This window comes from Anser brachyrhynchus (genome assembly GCF_964034855.1).
Source record: "Anser brachyrhynchus genome assembly, chromosome: Z".
Lineage (NCBI taxonomy): Eukaryota > Metazoa > Chordata > Aves > Anseriformes > Anatidae > Anser > Anser brachyrhynchus.
Genome location: NC_137697.1, coordinates 58,951,502 through 58,965,577, shown reverse-complemented (window position 1 = coordinate 58,965,577; position 14,076 = coordinate 58,951,502). Strand labels below are relative to the sequence as shown.

The 14,076-nt window shown below is 39.4% G+C and overlaps 1 protein-coding gene across 6 annotated transcripts in view; it reads right to left on the bottom strand.

Moving 5' to 3' along the window:
• Positions 1-14,076, bottom strand: part of KCNN2 (potassium calcium-activated channel subfamily N member 2) — a 79,065-nt gene that overhangs the window by 27,537 nt on the left and 37,452 nt on the right. For all 6 annotated transcript variants that reach the window (XR_013943510.1, XR_013943511.1, XM_080573958.1 and 3 more), the window contains one exon: positions 1,528-1,669. Coding sequence is in view for 4 of the 6 variants with exons in the window: in XM_080573958.1 (XP_080430084.1) it covers positions 1,528-1,669 (142 nt within the window). In the remaining 2 variants the exon portion in view is untranslated. The remainder of the gene's footprint in view (positions 1-1,527; positions 1,670-14,076) is intronic.

Sequence of the window (14,076 nt, the reverse complement as noted above, 5' to 3'; positions counted from 1 at the left end):
CAATGCGAGTTAACCTAGAATTTAGCTGCTGCTGTTCAGAAAGCCTAGTCAGAGATCATAATGAGGATGAATAATGATCTGATTCCTGCATCTTGAAGTATTTTCTTCTTATTCCTAAACACTGCTTGGGAAGAAGAAAAGCATTATGACAGGGCTCTGCCCCCATTCTGCATATCCCTTTGGCAATGTATACTGCTTGTCCTCCTTTTTTCCTAATGAACTTATGACCACTTTTTATTCTCTCTGGCATCAAAATGCAGCTCAGAATGAGGAACAAAAGCAAATACTCCAGAAGATGGCAGATTTGAGCTTAGTCAACAGCCTTTATAAAAGCCGCCTGAGTCATTCCTCTGCTTTCAGCCTGTACCTTCCAACTAAATTCAAACTCTGTTTTTAAAGAGATAAGCATTTGCCACCACCAGCAAAATGCACTGGAAATCTTTCTTTCAAAAGGTCAATGACCTGAAGCCTGTAACATGTTAAAAAAAAAAAAAAACAACAGGAAAAACTGTAAAACATTACAAAACACCTTAACCTATTTTACTCTTTGGACATAAAATACACTCTTACAAACAACAAATTTGCCAAACACCTGTTTAAAAGGGAAAACTGTTTGCTACCATTTGTTTTCAGCCATAATCCCAATATACCTGTTTTAACAGAAGGTAAATACTGGAGCTGCATCGCTTATCATCAATGGCAAGATTTCAGAAACATGTACACATTTCACTGTCATATATGGCATATATGATGCTTATCTCATTCACAGGGATATTTATACAGGAGTCAATATAAATAAAAGTGGCACAGTCATGGGCTTCTTCTGATTTACTATAGCTGTGCATAAATTTCCTAGACATTATAATGTATCATCCTACTTCCTGCCTAACTTTGACCAAATGGTGCAATACTGAAAAAATTTAAAACACGCATTCAGAACAGCTAATAAATATATATTGAATGTGCATGGACCAACAATTGCTGCACTGTATTACTGTTAACAAAAACTCGTACTGTGAAAGTTGCACTAGATAGGTCCACTTAAAGCAATGGAATACTATGTATAATATATTAGACTTATAACAAATAAAACTACGTACAAGCAAAATGCTTTAGCAGACTAGCAGCCATTGTGTTTCTATGTTTGTGACTAACTTAATTTTAAGAAGCAAAAGTCAGAAATGTAGATTCATTATTACTAGTAGTCCAATTGCAAATGTCCAAAGATAACTGAGAAGATGTGATGCTTTAAAATGTAATGAAAGACTCTTAAGATTTTGAAGCTGAAAATTATGTCAGGGTGGAATTTGTTTCCCTGTATTTCATTACACAGCTATTAAGTTTTACCTCAAGAGGAAGAAAACCCTCTATTTCATTACCATGGAATGAAGGGCCATGGGAATGGTGCAAGTAAGTCTATATCCTACACAGGCTAGCAAATTAATATTTCTTTACGACCACCACAAGTTTGGGGATTAATTGCGGCTAACAATCTCACATCCAATGAATAAAGTCAGAAACACTCACCATGATTCCAGTGAGTAAACAGACTCCTTTCCCACAGTATGTATTAGGTACCATGTCACCATATCCAATGGATAGAAAAGTTATTGAAATCAACCACATTGCTCCAAGGAAGTTGCTAGTAACATCCTGTTGATCGTGGTACCTGGAAAGAAAAAGAAAACAAATTCTTTACCATGCAAATTTCTGTTATTTTTTTACTCCGTAAGAAAAAAATCTCAGTAACTGCTCATACAGCCATTTCTGTATCCTACGGTTAATTATTTTTAAAAGCAGCTATAAAGAACTAAATAAAACTCATATACAAAGGCATCAGTAGTAAAGAAACTGAAGACAAAACAATAGCACAAGTAGTACAGATTCTCCGGAAATTTTATATTTTAGTATTCTGTTACTAATATAAAATAGCAGAAAAATAGCAGAAACTGTAATATACCAGGATACAAAGTTTTTTAACAGAACTTCTTCATCAGGTGTACCAGTCCTGATAATCCTCTGCAGTGGCATAAGACATCAGTCTGTTGCAGGCTGAGGCATATAAGGAAGTCAGAAAAGGTTGTATGGGCAAGCAGAAATCAGAGCAAAACTCCATCTCCTTTGCCGAACAAGTAAGTCTGTGATCAGGAATCTAATAATGAACTACTGTGTAATGCCTTATTAGAAAACCTAGTATCTTCCCTCTCCTTCAGCACGTTCAAGATAAATAGAATTGTATTCCTCATCATTACAAGATCCTCACCATAAATATAAGAAAACCTCTATTCAGTGCTAAGTCAGCTAATTAAATGTAATTTCCTGATGTGCCATTTGTTGTCCTAGTTTTAATATTCTAATGGAATACATTCATTTTCTCCTTCAAAGAAAACAAGTTCTGATGAATAAGCTAGTCCTCACATGACAGGTACAGCTAATCAACTGGGAAGCCATAATGACACATTTTAGGAATAAAAACTCTTGTCAACACTCAGCTTGCAGGGGAAAACGCAGCCTAACGTAGATGGAATCTTGCTCCCTGTTCAGAGCAGCTCTGCAGCTGTCTGTGACAGCTACTGCAGCCTCAAGGTTGCAATAACCCCTACAGCTACTGCGAAGCCTCAGGTTGGTTATGTATGCTGCTGGATCTTCACAAGTATTATTTTATTCAATCTCCAAAACAGCAGGTCACAGAGTACCGCCAGAGAATTAGTTCTGTAAACAACCTGCTTTTGACCACCAAAATAACTGCTTCAGTCATCCTCCTTCCTGGACCTCACCCTCAATGCTGGAGCAGACAGGAATGCTGAGTGGGCAGAAAGCAAGCTCAGGAAAATCCCGTATTCTCTCTCTTGCAAGATATTTGCTCTAACTATCTGCAAAATGCCTCTATTCTTTTCTTAAATTCCCACCTCTGCCCGGATGGTAACAATAACCCGAAAATTCTGCTTGACAGACTACAGCAATGTCTCCAAAACACTCCGTTCCACTGTTTGCCTGTACCCTTCTCTCTGTTGGCATCAGTGTTGTCCTTCTCACGCACTTCATGCAAGCTTTTGAAGATTTTTTGTTCTGCATCTAGAGCAATGCAGGAATTATCCACATTTGGAGATCTAAGGAGATCTAAGGATGACAGTGATAGAAATACTGATAGTCACAACAACAGCAAGGGTAGTAACAACAGCACAACAGCAAACTTGATCTAACTCATCACCATGAAGTTCTGCACAACAAAAAGAGATCTGACATTGTGGTTTTTTGTTTGTTTGCTTTTTTGTTTTGTTTTGTTGTTTTTTTCCAGCCTGCACTGCAGATGCCAGATGTTACAGATTTTAGTTTTCACTTAACAGACTTAGGTATGAAATAGCTAATGTTTATGAAATATATGGATGCAGAGAGACAGAGACATATTTATCCCATTCAGGAGGCAAAAAGAGAGCCTGCACATCATGCAGTTCTCTACACAGTATCACATATGTGATATGACCAGAGGCTTTGGACAAGCTTCAGAGAAGTGACCTAAAGCTACAACACACAGTATAAAGCTAGCAAGTTACTTAACTAATAATAAATGCTTATATAAATATTTATAAGACATTTCCTTAATGCTCATCTTTGGGTTTTGAACCTGGTCATTTCTGTACTTCAGACAAAACACAGTTTAACTACAAAGATAAAAATACAGTGCAATGCCCTTCGTTTTTCCTATATTTTGTCCAAACTGTTACATCCTTTAAATTTTCAGCCCTACATTGTGATACTTGTAGAAATGTTGATGTGACAGAAAACAGAACATTCAAATACAACTCAGTAAGTCTGTGAAATAAACACCTGTTTCACATAAAGAATACAAAAACCTCTCTCACCTAGTTGTGGTTTTGAGGTTATAGTTCAGTGGTCAAACAATGCACACTATTTAAAAATCATCATCAATATTTATGACTCTATTGAGACCGACACACAAAGAATACATTGTATGCCCTGTATGCGCTCAACTGCTCAAGCGTGGCAAACCATGCCAATGAGAACCCAATCACATCTTTCAAAAACAACAACAACAAAAATACTTATTCTCTCATGACTTTATAGGGAAAGTTGAAAGAGGGGCTTCTCACGTTAAAAATCCACCAGTAAAAGGAGGGTTACTGTCCCAATAATCCCATGGCTTCTATGCCAGATGTACAAGAAGGCGGACAGGTTTTGTATTTTTCTGTTGTCTTTATTGTCTCTAATATCCTCTTTAATATCTTTATCGATGATCTGGATGAGGGGATCGAGTGCACCCTCAGTAAGTTTGCAGATGACACCAAGTTAGGTGCGTGTGTCGACCTGCTCGAGGGTAGGAAGGCTCTGCAGGAGGATCTGGATAGGCTGGAGCGATGGGCTGAGGTCAACTGCATGAAGTTCAACAAGGCCAAGTGCCGGGTCCTGCACCTGGGGCACAACAACCCCAAGCAGAGCTACAGGCTGGGAGATGAGTGGTTGGAAAGCTGCCTGGCAGAGAAGGACCTGGGAGTACTGGTTGATAGGCAGCTGAATATGAGCCAGCAGTGTGCTCAGGTGGCCAAGAAGGCCAACAGCATCCTGGCTTGTATAAGAAGCAGTGTGGCCAGCAGGTCTAGGGAAGTGATTGTCCCCCTGTACTCGGCTCTGGTGAGGCCGCACCTTGAGTACTGTGTTCAGTTTTGGGCCCCTCGCTACAAGAAGGACATCGAGGTGCTCGAGCAAGTCCAGAGAAGGGCAACGAAGCTGGTGAGGGGTCTGGAGAACAAGTCTCACGAGGAGCGGCTGAGGGAGCTGGGATTGTTCAGCCTGGAGAAGAGGAGGCTCAGGGGTGACCTTATCACTCTCTATAGGTACCTTATAGAAGACTGTAGCAAGGTAAGGGTTGGTCTATTCTCCCATGTGCCTGGTGACAGGACGAGGGGGAATGGGCTAAAGTTGTGCCAGGGGAGGTTTAGGTTGGATATTAGGAAGAAATTATTTACTGAAAGGGTTGTTAGGCATTGGAATGGGCTGCCCAGGGAAGTGGCTGAGTCACCATCCCTGGAGGTCTTTAAAAGACGTTTAGATGTCGAGCTTAGTGATATGGTTTAGTGAAGGACTTGTTAGTGTTAGGTCAGAGGTTGGACTCGGTGATCTTGGAGGTCTCTTCCAACGTAGACGATTCTGTGATTCTGTTGTGTTGTTTTGTTTTGTAACGTGTCTTGTGATTTGTGAGTCTTTGTGATAAACCATTCTGGTATGTGCATAAACCCCTCATTTTTGGTAAAATGATGGGAATATACTGTCAAGTGCTATGCCATGTCATCACACAACAGGGCCACTTGGGATCCCGGCCTGAACTAGCCAAGCCCAGAGTCTCCCTTCTCAGTTGAGTGGGAGAAACAACAGCACCTACAAGCTTAGATATTGGCTATACTCTGTCCACCATCAAATTATCACCAAAATACATCAAAACATGAAGAGCACTTTCTTAAAAAAGAAGAAATTGCAATGTCACATTCGTACAGCCGTGAGAACCACCGAAAAGGAGCGTGGGGGGCATTTGAACTGCTTCATTTTGAGGAGGAGGGCAGACAGCTACTCATCACCCTTCTGACTTGTTTTCAAAGTTACCACAGCTGGAAAGGCTGAACTTCTTCTTTCACGGAGGGAACAGTAAAACGAACAGAGCAGAAATTAACCTTTCCCATGTTTATCTATCAATGCACCTCTACTGCGTGGCACTCAAGCCACCGGATGGCCTGAAACAAGTCATCCACATCATTGTGTTCTTCACTCACTATCGAGACTGCCTCCAGCAGAGCCGAGGTCAGGGACATTGCGTTGAGGAGAAATCCACACTAACAGCTGGAACAAAGCCGTCTCACTCACTGTCAGCAGTCATCAACCTCTGCCAGCATTTCCTCATTCCATCTGGATCGTGAAAGACAGGTTGGATGTAACAGACTCCAGACTGCAACTACAGTTTTCCTAAACTATCCATTCACTCTGTGTCTGAGTGCTATGAAAAACTCAGGAAGAAAATAAGAAAAAGAAATAGTTCCTTTCAGAGATTAAGTTCCAACTAAAGGAAAATCCAGTCATTACTAACCACATTCTAAAACTTAAGCTTTTAGGGATTAATCTTTAGTTAGATAAAGATTCTCATATTTCATAAAGCTTCTGGTTTTGTCTTTTTTATTTGAATCACTACAAAATATTTCATTATCTAAAATCCACTATTCTTAGTCAATAAAAACTTGGACTAGAAACATGGTGAGCCATTTAAATTAGAAGATAAGGGCTAGTATTCAATTGTATTAAAACTACAGCTATATACAGTTTGATGTCCTGGATCACATCCAGCCTCATACAGCAGCAGAATAAAGGGTCATTTAGAAAAGCTGTGTATTCCCCTGAGGTAGGGAAATCCTTGGCTGAAGTCACACAAGCATAGGTCTTACTTATCACTTTTTCCTTCCTTCTCCAGTAAGGAATGTGCTCACAGGCAGGTGGTACTACAGCTGGAACTTGCTGCTCTACAAGACAAACCCTCATCCTGTGAAATGCCACCAGTCAGTTCTCACCAACCAGCATGTATTAGTCCTGACACAACTCTAAATTCAGCCAAAATTAGCTGAATGATTAGATATGTGCAAAAATATAATGATTTGATTCCTTCCCAAGCCAAACTGAGTTGGACTTTTACCATTCATCTCAGGAAGGCATAAATATACTACTCGACTGTTTGGGTTGTCAAAGCGGTATTCCAGAATCTGTATCAAACAGCAGTCCTTTTCTTCTGGTTTCACTATCAGATTTGTGATTTTCATTACCGCTTTCCTGCAGAATTATGTGTCTATTTGATAACGTTTCATCTGACTGATAAAACATCTGCTTTTTAGCTACATGGCAGTTGTCACACAATAATATCTTGACATCTAAGTCATGTTCATCTTAGGAAGTAATGAGTAACAAGAAATTAAATATAACATGTAAGTTAACCACCAGAATATTAATTGGTGCTTAGCAGATTTGCTTCAGTTTACTTGGCCTCCACAGCCAGCCTCTGATAATTTTGCACTCTTTGGTTGTGTTTTCTTTAACAAGTCAATGAAAGAACTAAAAAAAATTGAAAAGGTGACCATTTTTCTAGGGACAAAATAGTCTGCTTTTATAGTGACCTAAAGGAATCCCAAGCTTGCAGTACAAAGCCAATCTGGGCAGAGTTTGGTCTTGTCAAACCTTAAAAACTTTTAGACTAATTATGGAAACACACTCAGCCCATTAAATCAGAAATTTGTCAAGACTCAGCAGAGACACTGATTGATCTAACTAGCTATTACAGCTCTCCCACAGCACCGGGCCATTCTGTTACCAAGTGCCTTTTTAGTCTTTCTTCAACAGTAGCTACTGGCAGGTTGTTTTTTTTTCTTTTTTTTTTTTTCTGATAATACAATGGTGATAATAGGTCTTTTTATTACTTCCCATTTCCTCCTGCTTTAAAGAAAGACAAAAAGAAAACCATAACTGCTTTTAGAAGAAACAGGAGCACCAACTCCTTGACTAATGAAGTCAGTGAAAGAAATGTTGCCTACCTTCACAAGTTTAGGATCAGAAAGGCTGAAAAGTGGATGTCACAACTGTTCTATTCTCTAACACATCTCTTGACATCCTCCAAATATTTATGCACAGCAGCAAAAATGTTCTTGTCATAAAGCTGTTCCACAGAAATGCAAAACACTATGGCAAATGCCTGGATTTCACAGACAGATTTACACTAGTAGCAGTTCTGAACCCAACCATAAGCAATCACTGTGATCAATCAGTCTGAGTTGCTTCTACAGGGGTTAACATGCTAACTATTTTTCTTTTAAGAATATTTGTGGGCCATTTATGGAAAACTAATAAATACAACAGTGAAATGTTAAGTGTAATTACATAAGTAGCATATGTGTTATATTAACTTAGATGGACAGAAACAATAAAATTAAAACAAATGATGGGACAGTGAGAAGTCAACACAAAAACAGAACGGTGAAACTGCATGGTTTAAGAAAGTTTATCATTATTCTTGAATATAAATTGCGCTTTAGACACAGGTGTGGAAACATACATAAGGATTTAAATCCTTAACTGCTTTCAGATATCAGCTTGGACAAGGCGTAAAGAAGTGAAGGCTAATTGCCATTTTTTTTCAAAAGGCACCAAACTTTTATTTGACTACCGCTGGCAAAGTTCTTGCCTTCTTTTCTCAGAGCTGTAAAGAGCTGATGCTCTACTGAATCAGTATACCTGTCTACAGCCTTGGGAGATGTAAACAGCATACATTTTTCCAAGAGAAGCCATTTGGCTGCAAGCATAATGTGAATATACCAAAGGAACTGAAGTTGCCTGCAAGTATTACGTCCATTTTCTTTTTGACCTGCTTTAAATAAATGTGTAAAAGCATGAAGAGAAGCTGCTGAACCAATTCTATAAGTACTGGGAAACTGGAAAACCTGTAAATTTGTGAGAGACAGCAATCCACTAAGATGAACAGTGGCATAGATAGGAGTGCTCAGTATCTGTGCACAAATAGGAACCACTGGGAGTAAAGTGAGAACTACTGCTTCAGGTCTTGGACTATATGAAAATAAATATGTTTACTAAGAAACTTTAAAAATAGTTTGTTCAAAAACTTTTCCTTTGCCCCACTTATGAAACACACACACCCCACTTTTTTTTTTCCAATATAATCAAATTCATTCTCCCACTTCTCAGCAATTTCAAGCTTTTCTTTTTTTGCCTTTTTTTTTTTCTGTCCCCTCATCCCTCCCGCAGTGGCATAACTGAGGTCAAATTTTCTCTCTCTTAAGGTCAGCAGCAAAACTCCTATTCACTTCAGTGGGGCCAAGATTTCTATGTTTTTGTGTATGTGTTTGTCTGAGTTTCTGCTGATCATCCCCTAAAATGTTGCCAGCTAGTGTTCCCATGCTTATTGATTTCAGAGTTCTTACTCTGCCATTGTCTTCGCCTCACGTTTTGGATGCCAAGAAAGCCCCGCTGTTACCAGTATGATTATGTTTATCAAGAAACATCCTAATAAAATTGCTAAGCTAATTAAACTAAAAAGAAAATTTGATGTTTTTCCTCTTCAACATTTCGAAACATAATAATGAAATGAAATGCTCATTTGGGGATTTAGACTTAGGTAATAACATATATTTACTTCCAGTATGCTCATTGTGATTCAGTAAAATAACAAACTAAAGATCCTGGAAAGCTACACCATAAGTGTTAAACCAGTCAGATCTCCAGTTACCTCCTGAAGATCTGAATGAGCTCTGCTGGCTCTACATTCAGCATGTCTGCAGCAGGGTTTCTTTTAAGAAAAAAAGAGCAGAACAAAACAAAAAATAAAAACAAAACAACAGAGAAACACTTCCTGGAGTCATCCAGCTGTATCCACTCTGAGAAGCAGCAACCATACTCCTGCAGCAACTTATAAACAGCCTCCACTTTCCTTCCACCTCTTGGTACATTTCTTCAGTGTCTATACTGCTGACTGACTGAACAAAAATACTAGTAAGAGCCAAAATGATCTTTCAGACTTTTTTTTTTTCTTTCTTTTGGTCTAATTTACTGGAAGTTTTACTGGAGATTTAGCATTCTTAATCTTAGAAAGCACAATTTCAGTGCTTCCTTAGACTCCATCACTGGCCAAATAAAAGTAATAATCACCACCCAGAGTCTGCCATTCCTTTCTTGGACATATTATTTTGTCCGTCCATTTCTGCTTACTAGTCCAATGCAGCATAAAGAACTCCATTTGTTTTTAGATAAATAGCATAGTGTGGTTTACTAGTGAAAATACACATTAATGATAGTTACAATACCTAATCAATTTGGCATATAACCATGAGCTATATAAACAGTCTTAAACATATTAAAAAGCACGTGATACTGTATTTGCCCCATGCTTGTTGATTTTAATATTTCTTGCCTGCGTCAAAACTGCAGCATTTTTACCAGTTTTAAATTAGAAGAATTACAGAAATTCTATATAATTAAAGAAATTAATGAAAGTGACAGGAAAATAAATAAAAATTTTACATGTTTAGCTGTAACACATTTTAACATCCACCTGCCAAAATTATTCAGTGGAAATACCAGCACCGAGGGTATTCTTCTTCTTTGAACAAAGCTACTGAAAAGATCTTTTTCACAAAAGCTGTATACTATTTGGAAAACAGAATTCCTAAGCTGAGTCATTGAAGAAGGGAGAAACAGGCTAAACAGAGATAAAAGGAGGTAGCATTATGTACGTGGTATTATATACACGTGGTATTTTCTCAGTACGATGGGAGATCTAGATTTCAGGAGGACTCAAAGCTGAATTGGGTTATGTGCGTAACAAGAACAACCAAGATTACAGTAACAAGATAAAAATGTATACAAGATACTCATGTTGAAGTTTCATAGCACAAGGCAAACACTAAGTATCAGGGATTAGGAAGAAGTTATGCCTATTAGCAGGTATGATGGATCTGTTAATCTCTTTGTGATTATCTGATTTAGAGCAAAAGTAATGCTAAAAATGAACAATATAGATATGTGTCAGTTACAGTTGTACCTCCTGGCAGGGCTGCAGCATGGCAAGTACCATCCTTACCACCCAGCATTGCAGGCAGGGCTTCAGTCCCTCACAGAAGACGGGAAGCTGGAACAAGCAAGCCAGAGCTAAGCAGAGGAGGCCCACCACGTGGCATAGTGCCACGTACAAGTCTGGGATGTCCTTCCAGGTTTCTGGATGAGCCTGAGGCCATGTCACACCCCACACCTTCAGCAGAGCGAGATCCAGGCCCATGTCCCCGATTCCGCTCGCAGGGGTTGTGGGCAGAAGCCTGCAGGTCCTCACCCTCACACGGATTCTGGCATGTCCAGCACGCAAATGGCCCTAGGGACCAGGTCACCGAGAACAGGACTGAAGAGCAGAAATAGCTGCTTCTGTGCCAGGCATGAAAGAGAAAAATGAATGGTGTAGCCTGGCCCTTAGGCTTCCCACATCACTCATTTCCCTGAACCTGAAGATGAGGGCAGGGGGAGCAAAGTCCCCCCCCCCACTGTAAGCGAAGAGCAGGTTCAAGACCAGCTGATAAATCTAAACAGGTACAGGTCTATGGAGCCTGATGACATGAATCCCAGGGTCCTGAGGGAACTGGCTGGTGTAGTTGCCAATCTTCTCTCCATAAGATTTGAAAAGTCCTGGCAGTCAGGTGAAGTCCCTGGTGATTGGAAAAAGGCAAGCATCACTCCCATTTTTAAAAAGGGTAGAAAGGAGGACCCAGGGAACTACAGACCAGTGAGCCTCACCTCTGTGCCTCGGATGATCATGGACCAGATCCTCCTGGAAGCAATGTCAAGGCACATGCGGGACAAGGAGGTGATTCAAGACAGCCAGCATGGTTTATCCAAGGGCAAATTGTGCCTGGCCAATCTGGTGGCTTTCTATGATGGAGTGACTGTGTCAGCTGACAAGGGAAGATCAACCAATGTCATCTATCTGGACTTCTGTAAGGCCTTTGACTTGGTCCCACATGACATCCTGGTCTTCAAACTGGAGAGAGATGGACTGTAAGGGTGGACCATTCAGAGGACAAGGAATTGGCTTAAAGGCTGCACCCAGGTTAGATGGGGCCCTGGGCAACCCGGTCTGGTGGGAGGTGTCCCTGCCCATGGCAGGGGGTTGGAACTGGGTGGTCTTTAAGGTCCCTTCTGACCCAAACCATTTTGTGATTCTGTGGTTCTGTGAAAAAGTTAGGAAAAATGGTAGATGAAGGTCTCTCCAACATGGATGTCCAAATGAGCAAGAACAGATAAGCGAGTTTTGCAAGTTCAAAAGGTTTTCTGCTACTAAGTTATTAAGATCTAAGGTCAGTCTGACAGGACTAATTATGTTCTGCATCCAACTTACATTTCTTTAAAAGTATAATTTGGGAATCTTATAAGATCTGTCTCAAACAGGAAAAAGACAGTTAAAACAGACCCGCTCAAACTCAGTTAAAAAACAAACACATAAACTCAAAATATTATTTTTTGCTGTTATTGAAAAGCCAAAATAACATTCCCCCAACCATGGGTCACATGATCCACTGGTAACATGGGAAATACAAGATTAAACACAAGTGTTAGAACTGCTGTTTTTCACAATAATGTAAATAAAAGGCAGGGGAAAAAGCATCAGGTTCACTATATCTAAACAGGAACATGTAAATAAAATATGCCCCAAAGAAATACAAAAGAAAGTAAGATGAGTACAAACTTTCTCAGAGATGAAAGCTGGCACTAACAGCAGCAGCTATCATTAAGGTTACAACTGACTATTCCCATTTCAGAAAACTTACATTACCTATTCTTTGTTCAAAATTTTGCCAAGTGAATTATTTGGACTGGTATGTTTTATTATATTCAGACAATCTTTGTGTTTATTTAGATAGATGTAGCTTCCGTTTGCTACGGAGCAGGGTCAGGGATTCAGTTCTTGACAGCTCTGTTGGAATTTACATTTGGTGTCATTCTGTATTCAGCAGAAGAAAACCCAGTTCTGTTATTTTCCACAGAGCTGCCTTCAGATTTTAAAGGCTTAACTCCTTAGCCTATGACAACCCCTATATGCACGCCCAGACTGCAATGAGAAGCAGCATGCTTCATATCCCTCAAGCATTAAGAGGCAAACTCAGATTGTAATGGTTATTGTTAGCTGCTGGATCAAGAGAAGCAATAGGCACCGATACTCGTGGTAAGGTCTGGAACAGCCTTGATTCGTGATCTCCGGCATAGGCATTGCCATGCACTCTGGAACGCCAGGGTTACATGCTGCTTCGTGGCCTTCACAAAAACACACTGCCACATTATTCAACGCTAAGTACAGCTCTGCAACAGAGATGAACAACAGTAGTACAAAACACTCTGTTGCCATACCATTTTCTGCCTCATTTTTTGGAAATGAAAACACAGATTTTAATATCTCAGACCTCTCTAAGAGATTTCCTACATCAAGTTAACCATATTTGTTACAGCTTATCATTATTTTGTTGGTCTTCGCATCCTGAACTTTCAGCTCCACTCTTCACAGTTTGATTTGTCAAGTCCTAGATGCTCAAAACTCTGACTCGCACCCAACAAACTTAGAGTCCTCTATAACAACTTGCATGTTTAAGAATAAATTTATTAAACATCCAGAAGTTGCATAACAACAGAACTCTTCACTTTGCCAAAAATAGAGGAATGTCCCAAAGCACTACAGTAGCCCTTGAAATGCCTCAGTATACATAAGTGAAACAACACGGATCAAAAAAAATTATTAGAGAAGAACTAATTAATCAGACTTCCCACAACGTACAGGAAAAAGAACAGTGGCTCCCTAGCTGCTCAATGGCCAGAGGCTTCACCACGGGTGGCAATGCTGATTCACCTCAACATCTTCATCTCACTGTTGTACCTGTAAGGGTACAGGTTTTGAAAGCATCTAATAGCATATTTTTTGAAGCTATTCCAACTTTAAATTAAATTTGAAATAGAGAGAGCATGGCTCTTCAATTTAGTGGGCAGAGATACTGCCTAAAATGTTCAGAAGGGGAACTGGGGAAGGAAATGTGCCAGTGCCAATCCCAGACAAACCACTCTCTGAGGAAAGAATAGCTCTGCTTTCAAAGCAGAGTTCGAGAAGTAATCCAGAGAGTCCTGAGACCACAAATATGTTGACTAATAGAAATAAAAAATAAGTAAACAAAAAAAATCTCCACAAGCTGCTCTTTCTTTCAGTTCAGTATATCATTTTTATCAGTTAAGGTTCAGTAAAAAAAAAGCCATTATAAATATACATTCAGTTAATTGAGTGTTGTAATACACAAGTGTAAGTGGGACAAACTGAAGTAACATAAACAACCTTGGGGCAAAACTTTTATTTTTGAATGCTGTATTTTGTAATCTTATTTCAAAAGACACATGCACATATATTTCTTTTTTGTAGCCATGAATTTTAGAAAGTACAGTGTTTGAAATTTGTGGATTCAGCAAGAATTAATATTATTTTTAAGATCTGTTTGAGTT